The 25,326-nt window shown below is 37.4% G+C and overlaps 2 protein-coding genes across 5 annotated transcripts; both read left to right on the top strand.

The window, feature by feature from the left end:
* The first annotated feature begins 78 nt into the window (after positions 1–78).
* On the top strand, positions 79–18,131 carry LOC132192646 (solute carrier family 2, facilitated glucose transporter member 1-like). Of its 4 annotated transcripts, XM_059612701.1 has the most exons (13): positions 2,638–2,731; positions 3,607–3,634; positions 3,718–3,735; positions 3,799–3,828; positions 3,963–4,022; positions 4,117–4,143; positions 15,011–15,109; positions 15,172–15,336; positions 15,547–15,946; positions 16,059–16,246; positions 16,309–16,521; positions 16,576–16,779; positions 16,928–18,131. In XM_059612701.1, exons 2-13 carry the CDS (start codon positions 3,623–3,625, stop codon positions 17,069–17,071), a joined length of 1,560 nt encoding a protein of 519 aa, XP_059468684.1. In that variant the 5' UTR covers positions 2,638–2,731; positions 3,607–3,622; the 3' UTR covers positions 17,072–18,131. The 4 variants fall into 4 exon arrangements, with proteins under 4 accessions (XP_059468683.1, XP_059468684.1, XP_059468685.1 ...); XM_059612700.1 differs by lacking the exons at positions 2,638–2,731; positions 3,607–3,634; positions 3,718–3,735; ... (1 more) ...; positions 3,963–4,022; positions 4,117–4,143 and adding an exon at positions 79–343; XM_059612702.1 differs by lacking the exons at positions 2,638–2,731; positions 3,607–3,634; positions 3,718–3,735; ... (1 more) ...; positions 3,963–4,022; positions 4,117–4,143 and adding an exon at positions 7,759–8,004.
* A 278-nt stretch (positions 18,132–18,409) lies between these two features.
* Positions 18,410–25,253, top strand: LOC132192777 (synaptojanin-1). The gene is made up of 20 exons (XM_059612885.1): positions 18,410–18,618; positions 18,971–19,057; positions 19,114–19,381; positions 19,432–19,596; positions 19,699–19,843; positions 20,015–20,188; positions 20,242–20,493; positions 20,549–20,701; positions 20,756–20,912; positions 20,967–21,149; positions 21,267–21,378; positions 21,433–21,620; positions 21,675–21,820; positions 21,871–22,008; positions 22,062–22,236; positions 22,289–22,422; positions 22,476–22,718; positions 22,774–22,924; positions 23,039–23,199; positions 23,448–25,253. The coding sequence occupies exons 1-20, from the start codon at positions 18,492–18,494 to the stop codon at positions 23,916–23,918; spliced, it is 3,630 nt and encodes a 1,209-aa protein (XP_059468868.1). The 5' UTR covers positions 18,410–18,491; the 3' UTR covers positions 23,919–25,253.
* The last annotated feature ends 73 nt before the right edge of the window (positions 25,254–25,326 follow it).

Below are 25,326 nucleotides of genomic sequence, written 5' to 3'. Positions count from 1 at the left end.
CCCGTTCTCGTGACTCTGCCCCTTTCTCTCAAGTCTGAATCGGCCGGCAGAAAGTGTGTCTATTTCAGGCCTCAGTCTATCTTTGGCCGCCTCGCAGCGCGCGCGGCCGCTCTCTAGATCTCTTTTGGATTTGAAAAGCAAAAAGTTAATGGCTCACCGTGAGAACTCGCCCGACTTCTCGCACCCCCTGCGGGTGGTCGACGACGAGGACAGGGTGCAGCAGATGGCCCTGCTGGAGGTGCCGGGCAACGGCAGCCGCATCTCGCGACAATCGTCGGTCGCCTCGTCCCTTTCCGACCTCGCCGCCCCCATTTACTCCAGGAACAGGAGGGTGCACCAACAGGTAAGCAAATTCACGCACTTTTTTCCAAACAAAAATGTTTATCACTTTGGAATGTGGAACGAACTGAACTGCCGGTCAGGAAGGCAGGATAGGGAGAGCATCACTTGTTGCCGTAGAGAGAAAAAGGTGGGGGAAGGATTATATCCAAGATCCCAAAAATTACACCACAACTCTGATCTTTAATAAAAATAAATAATTCTACAAAATTTTAAGAAAATGTGTAAGGATGAAAAGGATCATTTTGTCCGTCACACACATGCCATGTTCAAGTATAGGCATGAAAGTTACTGACATTATAAATTATTGTTTCTCAGCAGTATTCATAATTTTTTAATTAATCTAGTAAAATCTTAAATAGACCTGAATAATAATAATTGATAAATTTAATTACCTAATTAGCTAAATTTCGTTTCAATCCATAAAAGTGATGAAGCAAAAAAATTTGACTATGAATAGAATAGAATAGAAAGGTTTTTTATTTCATTAAATTCTCAACGCATTGACAATTTTTGAAATATGTCATTAAACTTCTTCGTGATCAATCCGCTTTGAAAGTTGAATATTATTAAAAATAATATTTTAATTGATAAAATATGAATAATTTTTTTGTTCAAATTATTTTAAATCATAAAATTATACTTAAATCAAACCTTAGTTGTAAGTTCAATTTAAAAATTTTTAGGACCTCTAACTTTCTTTTAAAAATTTTGACCATAACTCCATTAGAAAATTATATTGCAGAAAGTAAAATAATATTAATGAATCATTTTATGCATCTCATCATTTTAAAATTACTTACCGAGCAAACAATTTATACTATTTCAGCACTAAACAACCACCATCCTTGAAGACGAGAACAAATTTTGTTATAAAATGACATGTTATTTTTTTTTTATCAAATTTCCCACAAACAAATGCGGAGTCTTGCCCTTGAGTAGCTTCCAAGGCGCGCAATATTATTTATTAAGTTGTGAAAAACATGATTTGCAAGCATTGGAAAATAAATGTACGATTTTATTAAATAATAAATATATACCTTGGTAAATTTGTTACTGATATAAAAGTTTTATAAAATAGATAATAATTATTCTTCCTTGATCTCATTGAAAGGAGCAGATTTACATGTTAATTCACTGGTGTCTTATTTCTTTCATGCAAACCGTTGTGTGCGAAAACACGCGTAGAACCATTGAAAAACATCTTGTTTTCGCGAATCATGTGAGATTGTTGGCCTTTTTAAAATTCTCGCCGTCGCCATCGGCCCGCAGAGGTTTATTTTCTGACCGCAACAATGAGGCAACGCAATGCAGCGGCCAAATAAGACGGGCGACATGCCAGATTTCATCCCCCAAAACAGTCACGTGGGTCAAGACAACGGAAAATAACACAGCCGTGTGATCCGCGAATCGTTAATCGCGTTAATCAAACAACTAATTGGGTCCCAATCTAAATCTGACACTGCTTCGTCTGGGTTCAACTTCGAAATTCTTACAATTTACTCCGTTCATTGTACACAACAGCAAATAGAAATAAATTTTAGGAATTTTCTTTTTTTATTGCAATTCCTAAAATCATAATTATTTTTTATCCAATGTTCAGACCTTACAAATTTATCTATTTACTTAACCTGTTGAAATTAAGAGAGAATGTTAGTTCATAATATGTATAAATTTATGTCTAATTTAGAAATTCGCCAAAAAAACTCTTTTGAAAAAGAAGTAGAATGTTATATTTATAAATATTTAGAGTAAAATTAAATGTTATTATATTAATTCAATAAATTTAAAAGTTGCCTTTAAAGGATTGAATTTTTTATAGCATATTTTATGGACAAAAAAAAAGCATTAAAAATGTTTCACAAATTCAATTTAGGCTGCAATGTGGACCGTTTCATCTGTTTCACTCTGGATTTCCTCATTTTTCTCTTCAGGTTGTTATTGCATTAAAAAAAGGAAAAAAGGAAAGCATCTTATTTTTTCCAAACATTTTGTTAAATATGATCGTCCTGAAAAAAGAAAACAAAAAATAGATCAAATAAAAATGCAATTTCCAGTAATTAATTAGAAAAATTTAAGAAAACGAATCAATTAAATTTGACTGATAGCGAAATTATTGCTTTTGCGTCATGCGAAATATTTCTGGAAATTATTTTTGGCGCTGAAATATACAAGCGGGTGACGCAAGCGATCGATGATTTGCGTGACGAAAACACCCCCGGCGGTGACGTCAGCGCCCATCGAGCGGGGGCCTGCGCCGAGAGCGACTTTCATTGGTGGGTGCGGGGGCGTGACCACCCTTGCGAGCCGAACTCACCCCATATGGTAGATTGAGTGCGTCCACAACAATCGTCGACTCAACAATCGGCAGAGCGGCCGCAGCCAACGTGCGGTGAGTGAAGGGAAATTTCACCCCTAGGGCCAAGTCAGGGGTTAGAGCAAGTTCTCAAGGGTAGGACCGGCAGGGCTAAACTATGTTAGATGGGGTCAAACCAAGGTCAAACTGACCACAGACCGGCGTAATTTTGTTTGGGGTGGAAAATTGAAAAATTTTTACTTAAAAAAGTACATTTTGTACATTTAGTTCAAGGGGGATTTTTTTCTGCTTGCAGTTTTAAATTAAATTTGTTTACTTGGCCGTGACATGTGTATGTATTTCAAGTGCTGCATGTTTTCTGTCACAAGCATGTGAACGTTTTTCAAGGTGAAATGAGTTAAAACAATTGAAAAAGCCCAGTATCACTGATTGTGTTGGTCAAATTAAAACAAACAAAATATGAGTATCAATTTATAAGAAATTTAAATATCTATTGAAAATTTTCTTGGTCATCAGTTATTAATTTCATAAATTAATATTAACCTTGATTTTTATTACTTTGTTCGTTTCATTTGAAACTTTGAGAAATAATTTTCGTTAGAAGTTTTTTATCTTAATTGTTCGACGGAAAATTTTAATTGTCTGTAGATAAATTTTTTAATTTTAAGTTTTTTTTACTATATAATGAAACTGCAACATTTTTGCAGGTAATTTTTTTATTAAATTTAATTTTTCAAGTTCAGATCATCTATGGCCCGCAATAATTCAAATCTTCAAGCCAGAGCTATAATATTTTATATTTTGGTGTTATTGTTGCTCAACATGCTCATTCCACCGTTTTTAATCAACGGTTATTCCTATGATCAAAAGAATTTTTTCTTAAGTTCGATTGTTGGAGAAAATTCATTTGAAATTTTCGTAACGAACTCTCATTCTTTCTGTGCTGCCAGAGGAGGAAGAAGAATCATGGAACCGCAGGTAATTTTGAAAAAAAAAAAATTCTCTCCTTCACCTCCTCATTACATTATTAACACACCTTTTTCCCTTTTTAATTGCCACAGAATGAGGAAAACCATAAAGTGAGTTTTTAATTTCCGCAAGAATTCTGTCTAAAATTTAAAAATAAAATTCTTTGAACGCAGGCCGAGGGAGCAGATGGAGCGGCGACTCAGGTCAGTTGGCCGCCCGACTTATGCAACCCGCGCCTATTTTGCGTCGCGCCAGTTGCATAAGCCTTGTGGATTGGTCTCGCGTTGTGATTAATATCATTTATAGAAAAGAATTTCAAAAATTAACAAACTCGCAGGAAAAACCGTCGACGGACAACGAGGCCACTCACTCCAACGCTGCCGCCAAACTCATGAAAGTGAGTATCTCCTCTAACAAAAAATTTTTATTCAAAAAATTGGTTTTTTTTCCACTAAAACTAACAAGTTCACTTTTTTCCTGCCGCTTCTCAGGACACCACCAATGGAACTCCGAAGGCTGTGAGTAAAAATTTTTTATTGAAGATTATTAGAACTACAATCAAAATTTATTGTTTTAAAATTTCTATTATTATAACAAACGCAACAAAATTGGAGACAAGTTCCCGGTGTCGAATTTGTAATCTGTAGATACTTTCAGTCAAAACCTCTACCAAAGCAGAACCAAAGTTGGTTTAATTTATTTTGAATTGGACTAAATTTGAGAGATTTTATAAGACTTAAAAGTTAATTTTTCTAAAAAAAGTTAATCAATTAACAACGATAAATCAGTTCTATGCAGGATATTATTAAAGCTTACAAATACGAACGACCAAATTTATCGTTTTGTTGGAAAAGCGTCCAACAGATGTCCTCTGAATTCAGTTGGGAACCGATTACGTTAGAAAAGAATCCAGTCTTCATCGATTCGCCAAAAAATGTTTTATGTGATGAATGATGGCCTTTTTTCTTTTGTGTACGCTAAGATGACGTCAATTGAAAAAAATCTGACCCGTCTAAAAATAAATTTCTGATAATTTATTCTGATGAAAAAAGTAAAGTCCGAAGTCTGAAATTTATATAATTTGCAGACTTGCGAGTGTTTGACGCAACTTGAGAACTTCTTCTTTTTTTTGTTATCTATAGAGCATAAAATATTTGCCGTTTTGCGCGTCGAAATGAGTTCTTTCTGTAGCCAGAGGACACACCATGCAATTTGGCTTGCGAGACGCAAATGTGCAATTAGGCTGCGCGTGACGTCTCTGGCGGCCGCAAATAAACTCTTTGTGTGACTGGCAGGTGCAAAAACTACGTTTTCGGCCGCATCACTCGGCTCGACTCAGCAAATTTATTCAAATCCTCCTCGCTCGCGTGCATCATTGCCTCCTTTTTCTTTGAAATAATGCGCAGCAGACGTTTAAATGCTATCTCTGCAAATTGGCGACGAACTTCTTCTTGAGATAAGAAGCAAGTTTTAATTTAAAAAATTTATTGCATTTCGTTCTCGAGCTGAGGCAATTTTGAAATGGTGTTGCGACTTTGTTGAGTTGCAAACGTAAACTCTTGCGATCATTTCTCGCTCGTCATCCAAGAAGGTTTTTAAATTAACTTGCAACCTGCTGGTGCTTTACGTCAGAACATTGCTATATAAGAAAATATTATTTTTTTAAACGATTTTACACGGAGAACTTGACTGTTTTGACATCAGAATTGAAGTGCCAAAATTAAAACTTAAATCTTAGTTCTGTGCAATCCCTGCAATCAGAAAATAAACGTATTTCAATTAATTCTTTATTAATAAGGGAGAGCTGATTGGTGAAATTGAAAAAAATTAATTTGTATTAAATCCCTCCAGAATTGATTCATCATCCGAAGTTTTGATGATGAAATTAGAAATTTTATTAATTAATTGGTTCATCGGTTGTCAAAATAATAAAAGGATTTAAAATGTGATTAATTTTTTCCAGAAAAAAATTGCTTCCAAATTTGAGGAAATAGATTGTTTTTAGTCAAACACTTTCTTGGCTTTTTAAAAACTAATTATTAATCAATTTAATATTTTATTATTTTAATCCAAATTTGTGTCAAGTTTAATTTTGGAAATTATACCATCAATAAAGTTGTTCATGCAAAATACATGTTACCAATTTTTAAATTCACATTTATTAAAAAGTTTATTTTCATCATTATATGAAATTAAATAGAGTTTTCGCGAAACTCCGATGAATAATAGAATTCCATTGAAGGAGGAAAACGCTTTCGCGCTTGAATCAGGCCGCGCAAACACTTTTAAATCTCTTTCTTTAGACTTTGTAGAAGTGAATGCTTTTGCGTGCCTTCAATCACGTAATCCGTCATTACACAGTTAAGTCTGTACATTAAAATCTTGGCCGACCGCCAAGAAAACCTCAGCCCCAACAAGGCGTTCGCTCAAAGTGTGATTCACTACCTGTCTTGCCGCTGCACTCGTTTTTAAAGACAAACATTGCACTTCTTGATGTAGATAAAAATTGTGTTTTGCGCGAAATTCGAGTACTTATACATTTGTTCTAAGCGCTCGTCTTCTTGAAACTGGATATTTTCAAATCCGGATTTAAACACTTATATGTGGAAAAGAGGGATGGAATTTCACACCTGGCGCCGCGTCGTACGTGATAATGAGGAGAATAAACGCGTAAAAAGCAAATAGGCGCGCATAGAAAGAGCTAGACTGACAATTTTCATCAAAAATCAAATAAAAATAAATAAATCATTTCTAGTAATAATTTATTTTACATTATTTGTATCAAAATGGAAAATTTTTATGGACAAAGTTTTTTTTTTTTTATTAATGTGATTTTAAAACTAGACACTAGAGTATAAATTTAATGCCAAGATAATTAAGAGGTATCATAAAGTTTTTTACTAAACATTTAATCTCACTGCCAGATCTTTATTATTTTTGAAATAATGCTTACCATCCACAATTATATAACTCTATTTTCTTCTGCAATTTAATTTTGTTTTCTCTCTGTCTTCAAATTATGTATGTTTAAAAAAAAAACTGAACTTGGAGGAAAAGGCATTATTTTGCAGGGGGTAAACACGCGCAACTTTGAACTGGTTTACGCGATCAAAAGAGGCACTATAGAAGATGAATACATATTAGTGTCAACGAGGCCACGATCCCCGCGATTGACCTCCGGGAGGTCGGAACACACTCTGCTCTTTTAATTGTTCTCCATTTAACTATGAGGAATTTGAACATTACGTTCATTCCAATTGCTGCGTGCACGTGGTGCACTGCCCGCTTGACCTCTGACCTCGCAAACGAGCATTTTAAATTCCTATGGGCCGAATTATGATGATTTGTGGCGCCACAAATAATGACATATTGTTTCAATTTGATGGTATAAGTAGAAAAAATAGTTTACTTTGTTCACAAATATAATTATGCTTTTTTTCTTAGCGGGATGAATAAAGAAAATCAAAATTCATGATATTTGAGATTCTGATAGATCTTTGAAAAGTGATTCAGATTTTTTTTCTGAAAGATTGGGTTTCAAAAATTAAAAGAAAAATATTAGTGGTGCTAGGAAACTTTTTAAGTTGATAACTCGGTTAATTTAAAAAAAACCCTTTCCTTAAAATCTCTTTTGAATATTTCAAAAAGATAAATCAATGTATAGGTGTTTTGTTTTTTCTTCCAGTTTTTGACTACCAACTCTTCTTAATTTTTCTCCAGATTCTTTATTTGGAATTAAACGTACAAATACAAAATACTAAGCACTTAACATGTTTTTTTATTAGATTTTATTAAGAAGTTTCAATTTCAACTTATTAGCAAGTCATTTCTTTGAACCTGTCCACTTAAGTCAAGTTTAATTGTTGCCTGAACCAACCAGAGATGAGCTAGAGTTATTATGATCAAGTTTTTGCACTCTTGTTCTTCCCATCCTCATTTTTGAAACAAAAGTGCATCTGCGAGCAAAGTTGCTGCTGCGTAGGGACATTTTTCCATCCCTCCCCGCGCAACACCAGAATTACAACAACAACAAGTCACTCTATGTGCTGACAAAAGCAAACAATGCGCGCGAGAAATTGCCCAAGAGAGGGAGGAGATGGGGTCACCCGGCACATACAGTTGCATCAATTCATTTGACCTGCCGCGCGTTGATGGGTCGACCAATCGGCGCCACTCCACCTCAATTAGGGGCTCGAATTCCTCAAAGGCGTAGCTCTTCTTTTTTCACTCGCCACAGTTTCACTCAGGCTCTCCTCCAGGGTGTCTTTTCCTCTAACCCTCTGCAATTCCGGTCCTAATTGGGCGACGAAACCATGGCTAGTTCTAATAATGACGAGAGCGCTCAGCAACCCCAGCAGAAGAGCAACTCGCGTCTCAAGGTGAGGGAGGATTTATTTTTTTTTCAAAATTTCAAATAAATAAAAATCAAACTCCTCAGTAATGAGGCAAATTAAATAAGAGTTACATTCACATTCGTTTAGGTCTAGGAAATGCACACTGGAAAAATTAATTTTAGGAGGGTCTGGCTTTGCTACTTATTTTTTTTTTTAAATTAATATTTAGTTTTGCAGATTTAAAAAAGATGTAAATATATCAAATAAATAAATTAAATGTGAGGGATGAACTTTTAAAAACTTACATTGGTCTGTTGGATCAAATTTACCATTTTTCGCAGCGTGGATGCCAAATATAATGTTTTTGTATTTTTGGAGGACAAAAAAATATTGTGTAAAAATTTCACTAATCTTTAAAATGCAAATTAAATTTGTGAATAAATTTTTCATTCCTCAAGAATTTCAAGAAAAAAATATTCAACTTTATTACTCGAATATTGCAGTTGTTCAGTGGGAAAGTATTTTAAACTTGCGCTTAAAATTAAAAATTTTACTAACAAGACCAAATGATAACTAAGTAATTTTTCTAAATAAATTAAAAAATTTCAAAATTTGTTGCACTTTTGCAATTGCAAATGATGCTGTAGTCGCGTGATTATTTTAGCAGTGCAAAGTTAAGAACAAAGAGGGGCAAGGTCGGGTGGCGAGCAACTTGAATCCAACTAACCGATGAAGTTTGCACTCATTTCCATTATTTTATTTCTGCAAAGCCGCGTCTTAAGTTTACAAGCAACTCGAACGTGTTTTACACTGGCAAGTGCTGACGCCAGTCGCGTGATATCGGTTTGCACGTTGACTTTCTTTTCAATTGTATTTATGCTCAACAAGTGCAAGCACAGAATAACTTGACTCAGGTGCAGGTCAACATACCATGCGACCTCACTCATTTTTGCTAATCAGAAATTCAAATTGAAATAAAAATTAAGCATCAAATAGAAAACATATATTACCTTTTTTTATTATTATTTTACTTTTAAGGAAATATAATTTATCTAAATATTGATACTTGTCACGGAAAGTGAAGAAAAACAAAATTAAATACAAGTAAATGAGATCGAGATAGATCTTTTTTAGACCGATTTGAACGTTTTTTAGGAATAATCGTAACAAACTCAGTAACTTTATTAAGTTTCTCAAATGCACTGTTTTTCAAGAAACTTGAAAGCTTGGAATTAACAAAAAGTGTCAAAGAAAAATTTTCTAAAAAATAAATTTGAATTGATCAGAAAACAAATGTTTTAGGATCTCAAGAATTTAAAATTTTGGTTTTTAACTTTAATTTTAATGAGACGGCAATATGCAACATCACTTTGCCGACTTGCAATGCGCTGCGATAATGACTGCACATGATTATGCTTTTTTATGTTATATTTTTTTCATTTTGTCTTCTCTTCGTTCTCTCGCTACTTCTTAATAAGGTCATGTTGTCTGGCGCCAGCGAATCGCAACTTAATTGAACGCGGCATTTTTCACCGTCGCTCCACCTTGCACTGAAAAATTCTTCTTTCCAACAGCTCATTATGTGATTTTTGTTTCTGAAAGAAATGAATGCTAATTGCAGACAGAAATACAACCGGAGAACCGGTTTTCTAGAAATTTGGTCCATCATTCTCTTGCGCCGACAGCCATAATTTAGCAGGAGCGAAAAAATAAATATAATCTCTCCGCAAGAGGCTCGGTCGCTCCTTCAGCCAATCGCCGGCAGACTGGGTGTGGTGAGGTAGACGCGAGTTTGCACTTAATTGCAAAAGCTTGTACGATAAAAGAATTTCAAATTCGCGAGAGAACTTAAAAATGCAGTCAAAAAATATATAATTTTAAATTTAACAAAAAAAAACTCAATAAGCAGTTCAGGTCCACATATCACATCCGGCAATATAATATAAATTTTTGGGGAAAAAATTACAGTCTCAAGAAAAAGAAACTTTAAGTCTCTTTTTGGATTTGATTTTTATTTTGTTAATTTATTTGAAATGAGAAAAAAAATCTTCTGTGATTGATGAGCAGAAAAAATCGCAGTCGAAAAGTGCTTGGTCAGCGCAGACCGGCCGGCAAAAAGCTTTATTAAAGTGACCTTCACCAAAGTCCGCTTGATGGTACTCAAGAATTAATTTGCATTATTCGCGACCGTTGCCTTCACAACTATTATTTCTATTCATCTGCCCTCGCCTATATCATTTCAATCATATCACGCACTTTTGAGCATAAGAAAAGAACTCTACATCAATTTCCTTTTTTGCGTCATGAAAATCTAATCTGCACAAAACTTCAGAGGAAAATTTCCCAAACCGCAATTCTTTGTGAACTTTAGACGCATTTTACCAAAAGGATTAATTAGCGGCGTCTAGAGCAGTATAATTGCGGTTTATCTTTTTGTGGCGTGAGTTCACAGCTGAATTAAGATAAGTGAATTTTTACTTCTGACTGGAATTACGATCAAAGACTTTTAAATTGAGCAGAAAAACTTTTATTGAATGGGTGTGACTGAGAAAAAATTTTTGTCACTCTGATAGAAATTATAATCTCTAGTGACAATTGCATTTCCTAGAATACACGCACAGCAATTAAATCACCGCCGTAAAACTATAAAAAAAAAAAATTAAACCATATCTAGACCACTTCAACTCTGATAAAATTAAAAAAATGCTTTAACTAAAAATAAGCTTTATTGATATATATTTTTTTTTAATCAAGGGACTTTATCGCTGTGAATGATTGACGGAGTTTTATCAATTCTTTTCAACCCAATTTTGAGGATTTCTTTATTACAAAAAATAATTAATATTTAATAATTATTTCTCTCAATTCATGTCATATTGGAAATTAAATATTATTCAAAGATTAAAAATCAACATCAACATTAAATTTTGATTTCAGCATAAACTTCCCTCTATTAATAATAAAAAAACCTTTCTCATTTTTCGGTAATTTGTTTTTAATCCATCTCATTTTGGATATTATGAAACCGATCAAGAATCAAAAAGTTCAAACTAGAAAAATATTTTCTCTTGATGTACAGTGTCAATTGAGAAAAAAGCGGCAAATATTGGAATATCCATTGGACTTACAAGTAATGAATTTAATATTGGCTCTTTCTTTTCTTTTGAAAAACAATAGTCGGCTCCAAACTCCAAGTTTGGTCGTTCTCAATACAAACGACTTTACTTACTTATTTTTCTCCATTTAAATTAAAACCATGCTCTTTCTCTGCGAGCATTCCATTGACCTGTCTTATACACCAGAAAGCTTTATAGTTGTTGTCTGCTTTGTCTATAAATAAAGGCGCGACTGCAGCCTCTCAAAGATCTCGGCCCCAACCGGTTTTCTCTACCAGGAAAAACGGATGAAAATCCGACCAATCGCAGGATGGGATTAATTTATATTAGAATTATTACTCACAAGGAGATCAACTTTTTGTCCACTTGTTCGTCCAAAGCCGTAAATTTAATGTGAAATAAAATTCACGATTGATTGATTGATTCCTTGAGTGTCGCAAATCATTAAATGTGATTTGACATTGAAAAGGGACAAAATGCTTTTTTCCATTTTGATTGGTTGATCTTGACAAGTTCAACGGATTGTTCGAGAGGAAGGAAATGGAACTGCATTAGTTTTGTAATTTACACTCGCCTTGGCAGAGCGAGACTTTTCTGCTTGAAGTTGTCAGGCGTTTTGCAAGGTGAAAGCCCGATACTTGTCACGACTTCAATAATTTTTTGCCATGGTAAAACACTTCCCTTGCTTACAAATGTATTAATTGCAATGCCCAGACTGGCCCAGACTAAGATTAAAAAAAAATATATATATAAAAATTAACAGAAAATTTTACAATCAGAAAATTTTGATTCAAATTTTATAGACCAGTGAAAAATTTATTTGGATTATTTTATTCACTCCAGAATATTCTGACGACAGGTCTTTACAAATTGTGTCATTCTTAAAAGATGAGAGACTAAAACGATTTTTCAGGAAAAATACTTACTTCATGATTTTATCTCTTGCCTTCTTATTTGTAATAATGCTGGATATTAAAAAATAAAATACTTCTATTGCGTTAAAAAAAAAATCAATAATTAAAAAATGACATTGCGAGTTTTTTTGGTTAAAAATTACTTTTCCTTGGACTCGTAGAGTTTGAGCCCTAAAAGTTGCCTATTTTGGAAACAAAATTATCGCAATATAGTCTAGAATTATTTTAAAATATTTGCAACTCATTTTAAATTTTTATTTAAAATTTAGTAGAGAATTTTTAAACTTAATTGTAATTGAAAACAATTTTATTGAAATAAATTTGAATGTCTGAGGCCGTGAACTTGCAAATTCAATAACATCCTGTTTATATTTTACCAACGTTTGCACTTGCACGACTTGCGGGTTGGTCGACTACATATGCATTATTTACCGCTCTTATTTACAAAACACCTTACACGTACATACTTTTAGTATATTTACCCCTTTGACGCCGGCCTCTGTTTCTGCCGCACGTCGAGAGTGTGGTGGTGACGCAAGAATCTGATGCAACGATAAAAAACGCAGAGGCTCGACCGCTTTCCAAGCCAATCGTGAGCGAGGGCCGCGCCGCAAGCCCCTCGGTATAAAACGCGGGGGGCTCGGTGCGCCGCGTTTCGTTCGCTCAAGACAGCCACACAATTCGCGTCTCTCGCGTACTCCTTTATGGTTAACGCTTGGCAACACTTTCTTGTTCACCTCAAACATGCCTTACATAAGAAGAGCGGTATGTACATAAGAATTTCATTTTTTTTTAAATTACGAAAAAAATTATATATCAGAAAATTTCAATGTTATATTTTAATTTACAAAATTAAAAACTTAATTTTTAGATCTTTGCGAAATTTGAATTTTTCAAAGGATTTTTTAATCAAAAAATTTGTTTGTAGATTTTCAAAAAAAATTTCTTACGTAACGCATTTGATTTCGCAAGGCGATTCCGCTTTTCTCTATTTCGCCGTGAACCACTTATCGCCTCGTGTCCTATGCAAACATGCAATTAGCATAGACCTGCACCTTGCCGCGTCTATTTCGTCCTCTCCGTGTCCTTTCGTGTTTATTTTATCAAAGAGGGAAAACCGAGAGCTCGGCAGCATTCGCGCAGCTGGCTCCGTTTCCGCTCTCTGTCTGAGTGCAGATAAAACTTTTATCGCGGTTGCAAACAGACACCCGAATTCGCGCCCATAGTAAAATTATGCTGCCGGTTCGTATTCTCTATAATAAGCTTTCACTTCTTTTATTCTTTATATATGCACACGTGTGGACCTCTGCATTGGCGCCTTTCGCTCTGCAACCTGAGAGGTCGCGTGTGTGTGTAAAAATATAATTATTGCCAGCAGAAAACGGAATTTTTCTGAGGCCTCGGGTTTATTTTTATTCCGTGCGCTCGGTTAATTATCTTAATTGCTCGCTGAATCGTAAAAATGTTTTCCTTTTAATTAAAAGGCGCCGAGCAAAAAAATTGTAAAATTACAAAGGTGCTGTAATTATGAAAATTGGTCAAATTGCTGCTCCGCCTGTAGGATTACATTGTGATGCAAATTTCTCTCAAATCGAAAACTGACAGAATCCCAAATTCGGCATAGTTCAGCTTTCTCTTCGTCACTCAGCCCATGCGACCTTTTGCTCCTCCAGGCGTGTCTCTCTCTGATTGTAAAAAAAATATATGAATTCGGAGCCGCCGACCTTCGAGCGCGACAGAGGCTCGTCCAAGGAAATTGCTCGAAAAGCTGTGAACTGCTTTCAGAAAAACTGGTTCACGAGCCCTTCTCGTCTTGCTTATTTTTTTGTCTCTCGCCCACAGAGCGACACTCCCGTCTTTTGCATGATTTACGCACGCCAGATAAAATTCGCTCGCTGTGCGAATTATGGCGTTGATATGCAAAACAGTAAAACTCTTATGTAGGCGAGTGCACTTGTCTCCCATTCACATTTGTGCTGAGTGGAGTCTGGAAATGTTCCGTGCCACAATTAACATGCACAAAATTATTATGCGAAATGTTATTTCAATTAATGAGGACAAGCTTGTTTCTAACGAGAAACAAACATTTTTATTGTTGATAAAATTTGTATTCTTTGACCGCAGGTCATCAGATTTTTAAATGCAACCCGCACTACATACTTGTCAAGATATTGCCTAAATTTGATTTTTTTACCTGCTCAATTTAGTAGACAAGCGTGTCGTGGTCGTGCAGGCTACATTTTCGCCAAATTTGATGTTCTGACCATTCCAGCCTGACCAATAAGGTGTGAAAAAAGAAACAAATTTTGAGGCTCTGAATTTGTAATTTTGATAACAGAATTTGCTTATTACAACTCTTTCTTTTTTCTGCCCAATTTTGCCTAGAATTTATAAATTCTGCCACGAAGAACATCAGATTTTTCAAGTTCCTTAAACATTATGTTTCGGAATTTTGTTTATTTGAATCATTTTAGCAAATATCCAAAAATGAATTAAATACTTTTTACCTTTCTGTCGATCTCTCCAGGCTCACTTTTTATTTCTCTGCGTTTATATTTTTCTTCCCGTAAAATCGACCTTGACGCCTCTTTAAAATATGTAGAGACTCAACCTTGACTAATTTATGGCTGGTGATCAGCCGGAATGTGCTTTTAATATACTGGTCTTGAGTCTTGATCGGGCGTGGCTCTTGGAAACTGAAAATCAAAATATTGAAGTGCCCTTTCCAGTCTCTCTCTCTCTCTCTTGATCAATATCATCAGTCTAAGTAATTGATCTCCATCTATTCTCGTCTCGTTGGCGCAGAAATAGCAAAAACTTGAGGCGAATTTCGCAGATCGATGTTGTCAAGGCATAGGAAACCTTTGAAAGCGAGACGCCCCGGGGCGAGTTAATATACAAATTCAATGAAGACCCGCGAATAAGGTCTTTCAGGACAACAACAAAATCAACCTTGACTGTTTAATTATGATTTTATTTTCGATGGCCAATTAAATAATTAAGCGATTGTGCGTGTTTCAGGGATTCAATGGGCGTCTGGCGTTTGCGATCTCGGCCGCCGCCCTAGGCTCAGCCTTCCAGCATGGCTACAACACCGGAGTCGTAAATGCTCCTCAAACGGTGCGCACCCTTTTTTTTATCACAATCGGACAAGAAAATAATTTAATTATTTCTCTGTTTAGCTGATTGAGGAATGGATCAGCTCTGTGCAGGAAGCCCGATCGGGTGTGGTCCCAGACCAGCAAACTGTCACCATGATTTTCTCGCTGGCCGTGTCTCTCTTCTGCGTTGGCGGGATGCTGGGCGGTTGCATCACAGGCCTCGTTGCTGACAAGTTTGGACGCAAGGTAGGCAGAAGCAGAATGATTTGAATTAATCCAGAAAGTATTTAATGAAATGCAATCGAAATATCTTTTGCATTTACAACTTTCTAATTAAATTATGGTCACATTCCTTTTTTAATTTTATTAAAAATATATTTTATTCAACACATTTATTTTTTTTCCGTTCATCTTAATAAATCTGACTTTAAATTTTATTATTATTATTTTTGTCAGGGTGGTCTGCTGATCAACAACGTGCTGGTGTTCCTGGCGGCCGTGCTGATGGGAGCGGCCAAGTCTGCCGGCTCTTACGAAATGCTGATCTTGGGCCGCTTCTTCATCGGCATCAACTCTGGTCTGAACGCCGGCCTGGCCCCCATGTACCTGGCCGAGATCGCGCCGGTGCACCTGCGAGGCGCCGTCGGCACCGTCTACCAACTGGTCATCACCATCTCCATCCTTCTGTCGCAGCTCTTCGGCCTCGGCTCGGTGCTCGGCACCCCTGACATGTGGCCGCTGCTGCTTGCCCTTACCGCCCTTCCCGCTATCTTCCAGCTCGCCACCCTGCCCATTTGCCCAGAGTCGCCCAAATTCACCCTGCTCAACTCTGGCAAGGAACTCGAAGCTCAAAGAGGTGAGCTTTTGAAAAAAATTTTAATCTTTTTATAAAACAAATTTTTTAAATTACTTACATTCCAATTGTTTATTTAATTCAATATTTAAATTGAATTTTTTAACTTGTTCAGGTCTGACTTGGCTCCGAGGCACCATTGAGGTCCACGACGAGATGGAGGAGATGCGTTCCGAGTACGAAGCGGCTAAATTGGTGTCCAAGGTCACCCTGAAGGAGCTTTTCATCAACTCGTCTCTCAGGAGCCCCCTGATTATCTGCGTTGTCATCATGATCGCTCAGCAACTCTCAGGCATCAACGCTGTAAGTTTTTTTTTTTTAAATTTTTGTATGATTTTTTTTTATAATTTTTTTCCTCCTCAAAGGTGATGTTCTTCTCGACCAAAATCTTCAAGATGGCCCAATTGAGCGACGACCACGCACAGTTGGCCACCATCGCCATGGGCACCATGAATGTCATCATGACCATCATAAGTCTGGTGCTGGTGGAGAAGGCTGGACGCAAGACCCTGCTGCTTGTCGGCTTCACTGGCATGTTCTTCGACACCATCCTCTTGGCCATTTGCCTCAAATACGCGGTAAATAATTTAAGTTTTGCAAAATTAAACCGAAACTAATTTTTTTATATTTAGACTGAGGCACTGTGGATTTCGTACTTCAGCATTGTGCTGGTCATTTTCTTCGTCATCATGTTTGCCACTGGCCCTGGCTCCATTCCCTGGTTCCTTGTTTCCGAGCTGTTCAACCAGTCGGCCAGGCCGGCGGCCACTTCTCTTGCAGTTTGCGTCAACTGGACGGCCAACTTCATCGTTGGCATTGGTTTCTTGCCACTGCAGGTAAAGCATAAAACCTTACATAGACACTATTTAAAAAAATGATTAATAAAATATGGGAATTAAAAGGGTCTACAAAGTTTCAGAAAATCATATTTTTCTACCATGTTTGTAAACATTGTAATAACTTCTGATTTTTTTCTGATTGCAGGAGGTGATAGGCGGCAACGTGTTCTTTGTGTTCGCCTTCTTGCTGGCACTCTTTGTGTTGTTTGTGCTGAAGAAGGTGCCCGAGACCAAGAACAAGACCATGGAGGAGATCAGCTCCATGTTCCGTCAGCAGTCGTACCAGTAGTTGATTCACGGGTTACATTGTTCACATGCATATATAAAGTAACTTTGTTAAAAGAGGCAAAGATCGCTCTCGTGTCAAATACTCAGCAAGCACAAACTTTCGGGCCGGTCTCTGGCTGGGGCTGGCACGTAGCGCCCCCAGACTGCTGCTTTCACTACTTGTAGAGGCTTCCGAAGGCCCCTGACCGTGACCCGGCCCGGCCCAGTAGTGTTCGCCCCCCTCAATATTTTTTGATGTGATTTTCTCGAGCAAAAGACCAACCAGCGGCCGCTCGGGGAGCTTTGGCTGCTTCTCCGAGCAGCCTTTGGGTATTTTAACAAGTATATAGCGAAAAATTATTCATCTCTCACCTGTATGTTTATTTATGAAATCAAACGTTTTTAACCTTTAGTTGAGCAGGGTTTTAATTAAGTCTTTATTTTTAGAAATTAAAAACGAAGTGCTCAGAGTCATTGATAGTTGCCTCGGCCGATTGCGCAATATTTTCACGCTTTTGTAATTTGAATGCTAATTTTAGAGACCCTGCCAATATATGAAAAAGAGACGCGTAGATTTTTAGATGTTCCTTATTTTTCATAACTGAGAGCGAGTGTTGGTTTAATTTTAGTCGATCCGAGTCTTAAAATGCATTTAATTAATTCACTTGTGTAACAATCGCAATTAACATTGATAAGCAATTTTAATTCAAATTTTTTGGGTCAGTTTAAATTATAAATTATAGCTCTCGAGAACATCTCTGACATTTAATTGGTGTAGTGTTCGTATTGAAAAAAAATATATGGTTAAGTCAAATCTTGCCCGTTAAAAGCTGGAATAGATGTTGTGATTGTTGATCTGCTGCGCTTTCTTTATTCAGCGAATAATTGAAATGTAAAAAGCTTTCTCAAGGAGACGAGCAAGTATTTTTCTCGCTGAAGAGAAGCAAACTATGTGTATGTGTGTACATTTGGTATTTTATCAACTGTTGTTATAGGTATCGTAATAATATTATTATTTTATGTATATATTTGGAGAGTATGTGGAGCATCAAAGTGTCAATAAATGCAGAAAAAACATATCAGTTCATTTGTTTTCCTTAAAATATTTTACTCTGAAATTCTTAGAAAATTCAAAAAGAAATAATTAGATTAGAATCCGTGAAGTTTTTAAAATCTGGATTTAAAAATGTAACAGCCGAATTAAGGGAATCAAACGATTTTGTAATTAGGAAAATCTCAGTTAATTATTTCAAAACTAACAAAACACACCATGAAATCAAAGGGACACGCGAGATTCGCGGGCAAATTTCAAAAAATCTCTTTTGGCGCTGTTTGCCGACCAATGGGAAATGAGGTCACCCGTGCCCCCTAGTGGGTGGGCGTGTCAATCTGCGAATTTTCTCTACTCCATCCACTCCATCCTACATCCAGCAAGGGCCGCCATGGCGATGGGCAAGGGGTTCCGGGTGCTGGAGAAAATCAGCCCTCCGAACCCTTACAGCGTGCTGGTCGAGCAGAGGGGCAAGGAGGACACCCTGCTGCTCGAGTCGCAGGCGGTCGCCGTCCTCTGTGAGTCGCTCCGCCGCCCCCCGAGGCCTCCGATCCGCCCCTAAATACACCCCCTTTGTCGTTTGCCCTGTGTTGTCCTCCTAATGTCAAAGGCTATACACGTTGAAAACGGGTTATCGATTGTTCTTTGAACGGGGCTAAATTAATTATTTGAAAATAAATCCACGTAATTTGTTTAGAAGAATTTCCAAAACTATGCAGTTTTTGTTCCAATCGATCCACTGACTTAAATACAAAAATTGATTGTTCTTTTATACAATTTCAAAGGGTGAACTTTTACACTACTTTTTTATTGAAACTTTTTTTACTAAAAAAGAAAATAAAATCATTAAATTTTTTTTCTAATTTCCAGCTCAGCAAGAGACAGAATCTGTGAAACGACAGTACACGAAAGTTTTGGACGCCTACGGATGTTTAGGGGTGCTCCAAATAAATGCTGGTATGGCTCAAATTATTACAAATCGTTTCATAAATTTAAAATAAAAATACTTCCAGGCGACAGGCAAGTGTTGTTCCTGGTAATGGTGACAGGATGTGTGTCCATCGGAAAAGTTGGCGACTCGGAGGTGTTCCGAGTGACAGCGACGACCTTTGTCAGCCTCAGTGGTCAGCAGCAGGACGAGGAGCGCATCACAGAGGTGCGCAAATTGCTCAACTCAGGCACCTTCTACTTCAGCTGGTCCTCGTCTGGGGAACCCATCGATCTGAGTCTCTGTGCCCAGAGGAAGAAAAACGCCAACCAAACTGACAACCGGTTCTTCTGGTCTGTTTTCAAAATTTGAGCCTCTTTTTATTAATCAAGAGAATTAACAGGAATCGCATGCTGCATGTGCACATGATGCGGTTTGGGGTCAACTGCAGTCAGTGGCTGTTGAAGGCCATGTGCGGCAGCGTTGAGATCAGGACTGTCTACGTGGGACACAGGAAGGCTTCTGTGGCAATTATTTCAAGGCTCAGCTGCGAAAGGGCAGGGACGAGGTAAAATAAAATAATGATCTGTATAACTGATATGTTTTAAAACTTTTTTTAATCACATAATTATTTTTAAAGAACCAATTTTTTCTAATAAATTTTGTACAGATTCAATGTCCGAGGCAGCAACGATGACGGATATGTTGCGAATTTTGTTGAGACTGAGCAGGTCATCTACCTAGACCAGGAGGTGACCTCTTTTGTCCAGACAAGAGGCTCTGTTCCCCTCTTTTGGGAGCAGCCAGGAGTGCAGGTTAGTTCATTTAAATAAAAAAAGATTTATTTGTGAATTTTTATTATTTTAAGTAAATACATAAATAGTATCGCATTTTTTTTAAACTAATTAAATTATTACCCTTGACTTAATTGGGGTATTTTACAAATTTTTTAGTTTGATGTTGTAACAAAAAAAACTTTTTTAAAGGTCGGATCTCACAAAGTGAAAATGTCCCGGGGATACGAAGTGTCGGGTCCAGCATTTGAAAGACACATGGACTGCATGAAGGAGCGCTACGGACACCAAGTCATAGTCAATTTGCTTGGTTCCAGTTTGGTCGGCTCCAAGGAAGGCGAGGCCATGCTCAGTCAACTCTTCCAAGTATTGTGTTTCATCATTCATGTGATTATGAAAACAAAATTATTTTTCTTCAGGCTCACCACAAAGCGAGCAGTTTGCACCGAGAAGTGCCCCACTTGATCTTCGACTACCACCAGGAATGCCGCGGAGGCAACACCAAAAATCTGAACAAGATGATGAACAAGATGCGCCGGCACTTTGAGGCTTTTGGCATTTTTAGCTCGGTGGGAGATGAAGTACATTCTATTCAGAGAGGCACCATCAGGACCAATTGCCTCGACTGTCTTGACAGAACAAACTGTGTCCAGACCTTTTTGGGTCTTGAGGTGGAAAAAAAATTATATATTTAATTTAATTTTTATCTAAATATATTTTTTTCAGAATTTAACAAGGCAGTTGACCTTTTTGAATTTAATGGAAAAGCAGCAGATGGTTTCAAGATTTGAGGAAGTTTTTCGTCAAATGTGGATTAACAACGGCAACGAAGTGAGCAAGATTTATGCTGGAACTGGAGCCATTCAGGGAGGATCAAAAGTGAATTTTAAACAATTGTGATCGTAATTCTTAATCAATTTGATTTATCAATAGCTTATGGATGGGGCAAGATCAGCGGCCAGAACAATTCAGAACAACCTGCTGGACAACAGCAAGCAGGAGGCAATAGACATTCTGCTGGTCGGGTCCAATTTGAACAGCGAGTTGGCAGACAGGGCACGAATCCTTCTCCCTCAAGTCATGCTCCACGGTTGGTTCAATTAAATTTTCATGGTTTAATTTTTAAATGTTTTTAAATCAATAGCTCCCACTCCTGTTTTACGGGAGATGTGCAAAAGGTATTACGAGTACGCCAGTCCGACAAGTCTGAGGGTTTCTGTCGGGACATACAATGTGAATGGAGGAAAACACTTTCGAAGTGTTGCCTATAAGGATGTCTCTCTTGCTGACTGGTTGTTAGATGCTATTAAAATCAGCAGATCCAATTGTGAGTAAATTTAAAAAAATTAATTGATTTAAACTCTGACATGAAAAGAAAAGTGACTACATTTCCACTGAGAAGTTATATAATATATTAAAATTATGAAATTCAATTCCAAAACAGCCATGGTTGACTTATCACACCCAGATGAACCTTCAGACAAGTCGTCTGACATATTTGCCATTGGATTTGAGGAAATTGTTGATCTGAATGCCAGCAACATCATGGCAGCAAGGTTAGAGTGAAATTGTTTGTCAATTTATTTTTTTATCAAATCATTTGGTTTCAGTTCGGAAAATGCCAAATTATGGGCAGTGGAGCTGCAGAAAGTTTTGTCCAGAGACAACAAATTTGCGCTTGTCACCTATGTCCAGCTAGTCGGCGTTTGCCTCTTCCTCTTCATTAAGCCGGAACTTGCTCCGTACTTGAGAGACGTTGCTGTCGACTCTGTCAAAACTGGTCTCGGAGGAGCCACTGGTAATTAATTTTAAAGGCAAATTGCTTGGGTGACTAAAATCTTTATTTAATCAGGTAACAAGGGTGGCGTTGCCATCAGACTGGTCTTATTCAACACTTCCATGTGCTTTGTTTGCGCCCACTTTGCTGCAGGACAGTCGCAGGTCAACGAGCGAAATGCCGACTACGCGGAAATCACCAGAAAAATTGCTTTTCCAATGGTATTACAAGGCTGAGTAAAATGAAAAAAAAATTAAAATTTTTCTAACAGGGACGAAGCTTGAATTCCCACGATTATGTTTTCTGGTGTGGAGATTTCAACTACAGAATAGACATGGACAAGGACGAAATTAAAGAACTGGTCAAGAAGGGAGATCTCCAGCAAATTTTGCTTAATGATCAATTAAAGGTAAATGGTTTGACCTATGCAGTTTTAATTTGATCTTACGGATCTTTTCACAGAAATCTCAAGCAGAGGGCAACTGCTTCAAAAATTACATCGAAGGCGACGTTGACTTTCCCCCCACTTACAAATATGACCTCTTCTCTGACGACTTTGACACCAGTGAAAAAGCCAGAGCCCCTGCTTGGACGGACAGAGTACTGTGGAAGCGCAGAAAGCAAATAGCTGATGATGGTACTTTGGTAGTAATTTTGTACCTGCATAATTTAAAACATTTTTTTAACAGCACTCATCAAGGACTGGAATCCAGGTGTCTTGGCCTATTACGGCCGGGCCGAACTGAAACAGAGCGACCACAGACCTGTGATTGCAATTGTAGATATTGAAGTACTCAAGGTTGATGAAAACAGAAGGCACCAGGTAGCAAATTTTACATAGTGTTTAATGAAATATTTAAAAGTTTACTGTTTTAGGTTTTGTTGGATGTTCTGCAGCAGCAAGGACCTCCGGATGCAACGGTTGTGGTCAGAGTTGAGGACGTGAAGGATGAAAACGAAGCCGTGTCACTTTTCACCGACGAATTCATGATGGAGCTGCTACAAGAGTTGTCACAGGTGGGCGAAGTCATTCTGGTCAGGTTTGTTGAAGAAACCATGTGGGTCACCTTCAGGGAGGGCGAGTGTGCCCTGGCTGCAGCCAACAAAGGCAGGCTTACTGTGAGTTTGTAATTTATATCCTCGAAATTTAATAATGACAATATTCTGAATTTAGCTCTGCGGACACCGAGTGCAGCTGTGCCTCAAGACGCCCGACTGGTTGCAGCAAGCGCAGCTCGAAATGGCCCTTTGCAGCAACAACACACAGCCACTCTGTGATCTGCAGCCCATTGCTGGACTCACTGAAATCACAGACATCCAACAAGGTAAATTTTTGATAAACATATTTTTGAAATCAGGGAAAAAATTTGTTATCATTATCAATTAAAAATTTATTTCTCCAATGAATTTGTTAAAAAAAATTGTGTCTTATTTTGCAGATTTGGAAGTTCCAGCGCTGGCCGGTTTAGTGGACTCGCCCACTGAAGTTGATGAAGCAAAATCTTTGGCTCCGATTAGGCCTGGAGCGCCTCCCTCTCGACCACCACTTCCAAAGTCTCCACAGCCTTCGCCTCAAATGACAAGGAAACCAATGCCAAAAGTAAAAAATTTTGATTGTAGAATTGCTCGTCCTCTTTGAACAAATTTAGTATTGTCAAGTACTAAAAAGCATCAAAATTAACTCAAATTTACAAGTTAGGCTGAATATTTTTGTAGACAAGGAAAATTCCATTTCATCATTCTTCTAGACAATCTCTCCTACAAGAATTAAAATTGATCCTATTCTGTTATTAATAAATTTTTTTATTAAACTTGTATCCTTATAGTGTATTTTTTGTTTCTTTTCAGGCCGGAGTAATCAGTGTCAATTTCAAGCCACCAGTTCCACCTTCTCCAAGTCCTGCGGCTGCTGCCCCTGTGGAACCAGAACCACCGGTTGCACCTGAAACAGCCCAGGCTCCAGAACCAGAGGAGATTCCTCCGCAGCCAGTCACCCCTCCCCAGCAGGCCCCTTTGCAGCCGGAAAGGATTTACGAGGAAATTCGGGAACCAGTGGAGGAAAAACCGCCTCTTGTTGCCAGCCGAGCGCCTCCACCGCCTCCGAGACTGGATTCGGTGGAAGACGTGGGACCACCCCCAAGCATGGCACCCCCTCTGTTGCCAGCAAGGCCGCCCCAGGCAGCCACGCCTCCCAGGGGTCCTCCAGGGCCACCTATTCCGAGCAGGCCGCCTCCCATTCCTGTCAGAGTGGGCAACGTTCAGTTCCCGACAGGGGCGCCGCCCCCCATCCCGGCCAGGCAGCCCCCTCGGCCCAGCTGAATGCCCACATTCGGCTCAACTTTGGTCAATTGATTTTCCTTTTTTTAGGACGCACTATTTTTGTGAAAGGCACTGTTTTTAGTATTCGGTTGTTGTGCAAAACTGTGCAAGTAAATTGAAAACAAAAATGTTTCTTGCTAATACTCAGCTTTGTTTCCGACTCTCTAAAAGCCAAAGTCAAACAAAATTTAATCCCGTGTATACTCTAGTGTGTTCAGCCAGTATTAGAGAGCAGACCCAGTAAGCATTTTTTATTTAAAAATCCAGCGATGGAGTTGAGTGAATATTAATTTTTGCAGTTTTTAATAGGACAAAAAATTAGCTTTCTGTCGGGGTTGCACTCGGCACTTTTCTAAAATTATCTAGAAATCTGTTCATTTCTTGTTTGCCGAGTATTTTTCTTTGATAAAAAATTACTATTATACTCATAAATATTCCACTAATAAAATCTGCTAACTGGGGAATTACATGACGCAGGGTGTTAATTATTATCTTTTCTCTTTGTTTTTGATAATATCTTTTCTTCATTCCTCAGTTGACTACTTTTCCTGTTGATTTTTGCATTCCTATAGGCTCATTGTGATATTTTTGCTTGTAGCGAAACGTCTAATCGCTTTTTCAATTAATAGTTTTGGTGATGCTGTTTGTGCTCTTGAATGAGAAATCGATTACTGTTGCCTCTTTATAATGAGTAGGTTACTTTTGAGCGACCAAAGATAAAATACGCATAATATAAATGTATTCGGAACACTTACTATGAAATATCATGTAAAAAATTAATTTGATCGATAATCCAGCATATTTTATGTAACTGAATGTGGATTAAAAATATCACACGAAATTAAAAGATCAGAGAGGCGTTGAATTAATTATGTTTAAAAAATAACAATAGACTCACAAGAAAGAATTGATAGCAATTTGTTATAATTGGTAGCAATTGATTGAAAGTCTGCTAGGCCGCGCAAGCCCTCGCTTCTATTTATTTTTGCGTTCTCAAAAATGAATACATAACTGGTTTTGCTCAATATTTTCCATTACAAAAATTCCCTTTATGATTTAATTTTGGTTCCAAATTTGGAAAGTTTCCTATTTTTACTTAATTGAATATTTTTCGGTGGATATCTCAATAATAAAAATTAGGCCTACAGACGCGTTAATGCAAAATACCAAATTTACTTTATTATATATCGATATGAAGATGAGAATTGCGTAATTTATATATAGTTGTTGTTGATGTTGATGTGAACAGACACAGTTGTCGCAAGTGTACAAGTTAATAATTTATTCTCCACGTGGTAACGAGATTGTGGAATTTAATGAAAATAAAGCAAGACACGTATATATACAAAGCTGGATTTTTCTCTCCACTTCACAAGTCTTTAGGTTATCTCTGATAAGAAAGGTCCAG

The sequence above is a fragment of the Neocloeon triangulifer genome, unplaced genomic scaffold (assembly GCF_031216515.1).
Source record: "Neocloeon triangulifer isolate White Clay Creek 2 clone unplaced genomic scaffold, ASM3121651v1 ptg000003l, whole genome shotgun sequence".
Lineage (NCBI taxonomy): Eukaryota > Metazoa > Arthropoda > Insecta > Ephemeroptera > Baetidae > Neocloeon > Neocloeon triangulifer.
Note: the sequence above shows the minus strand (reverse complement) of the source record. Positions and strands in the feature narration are given on the sequence as shown.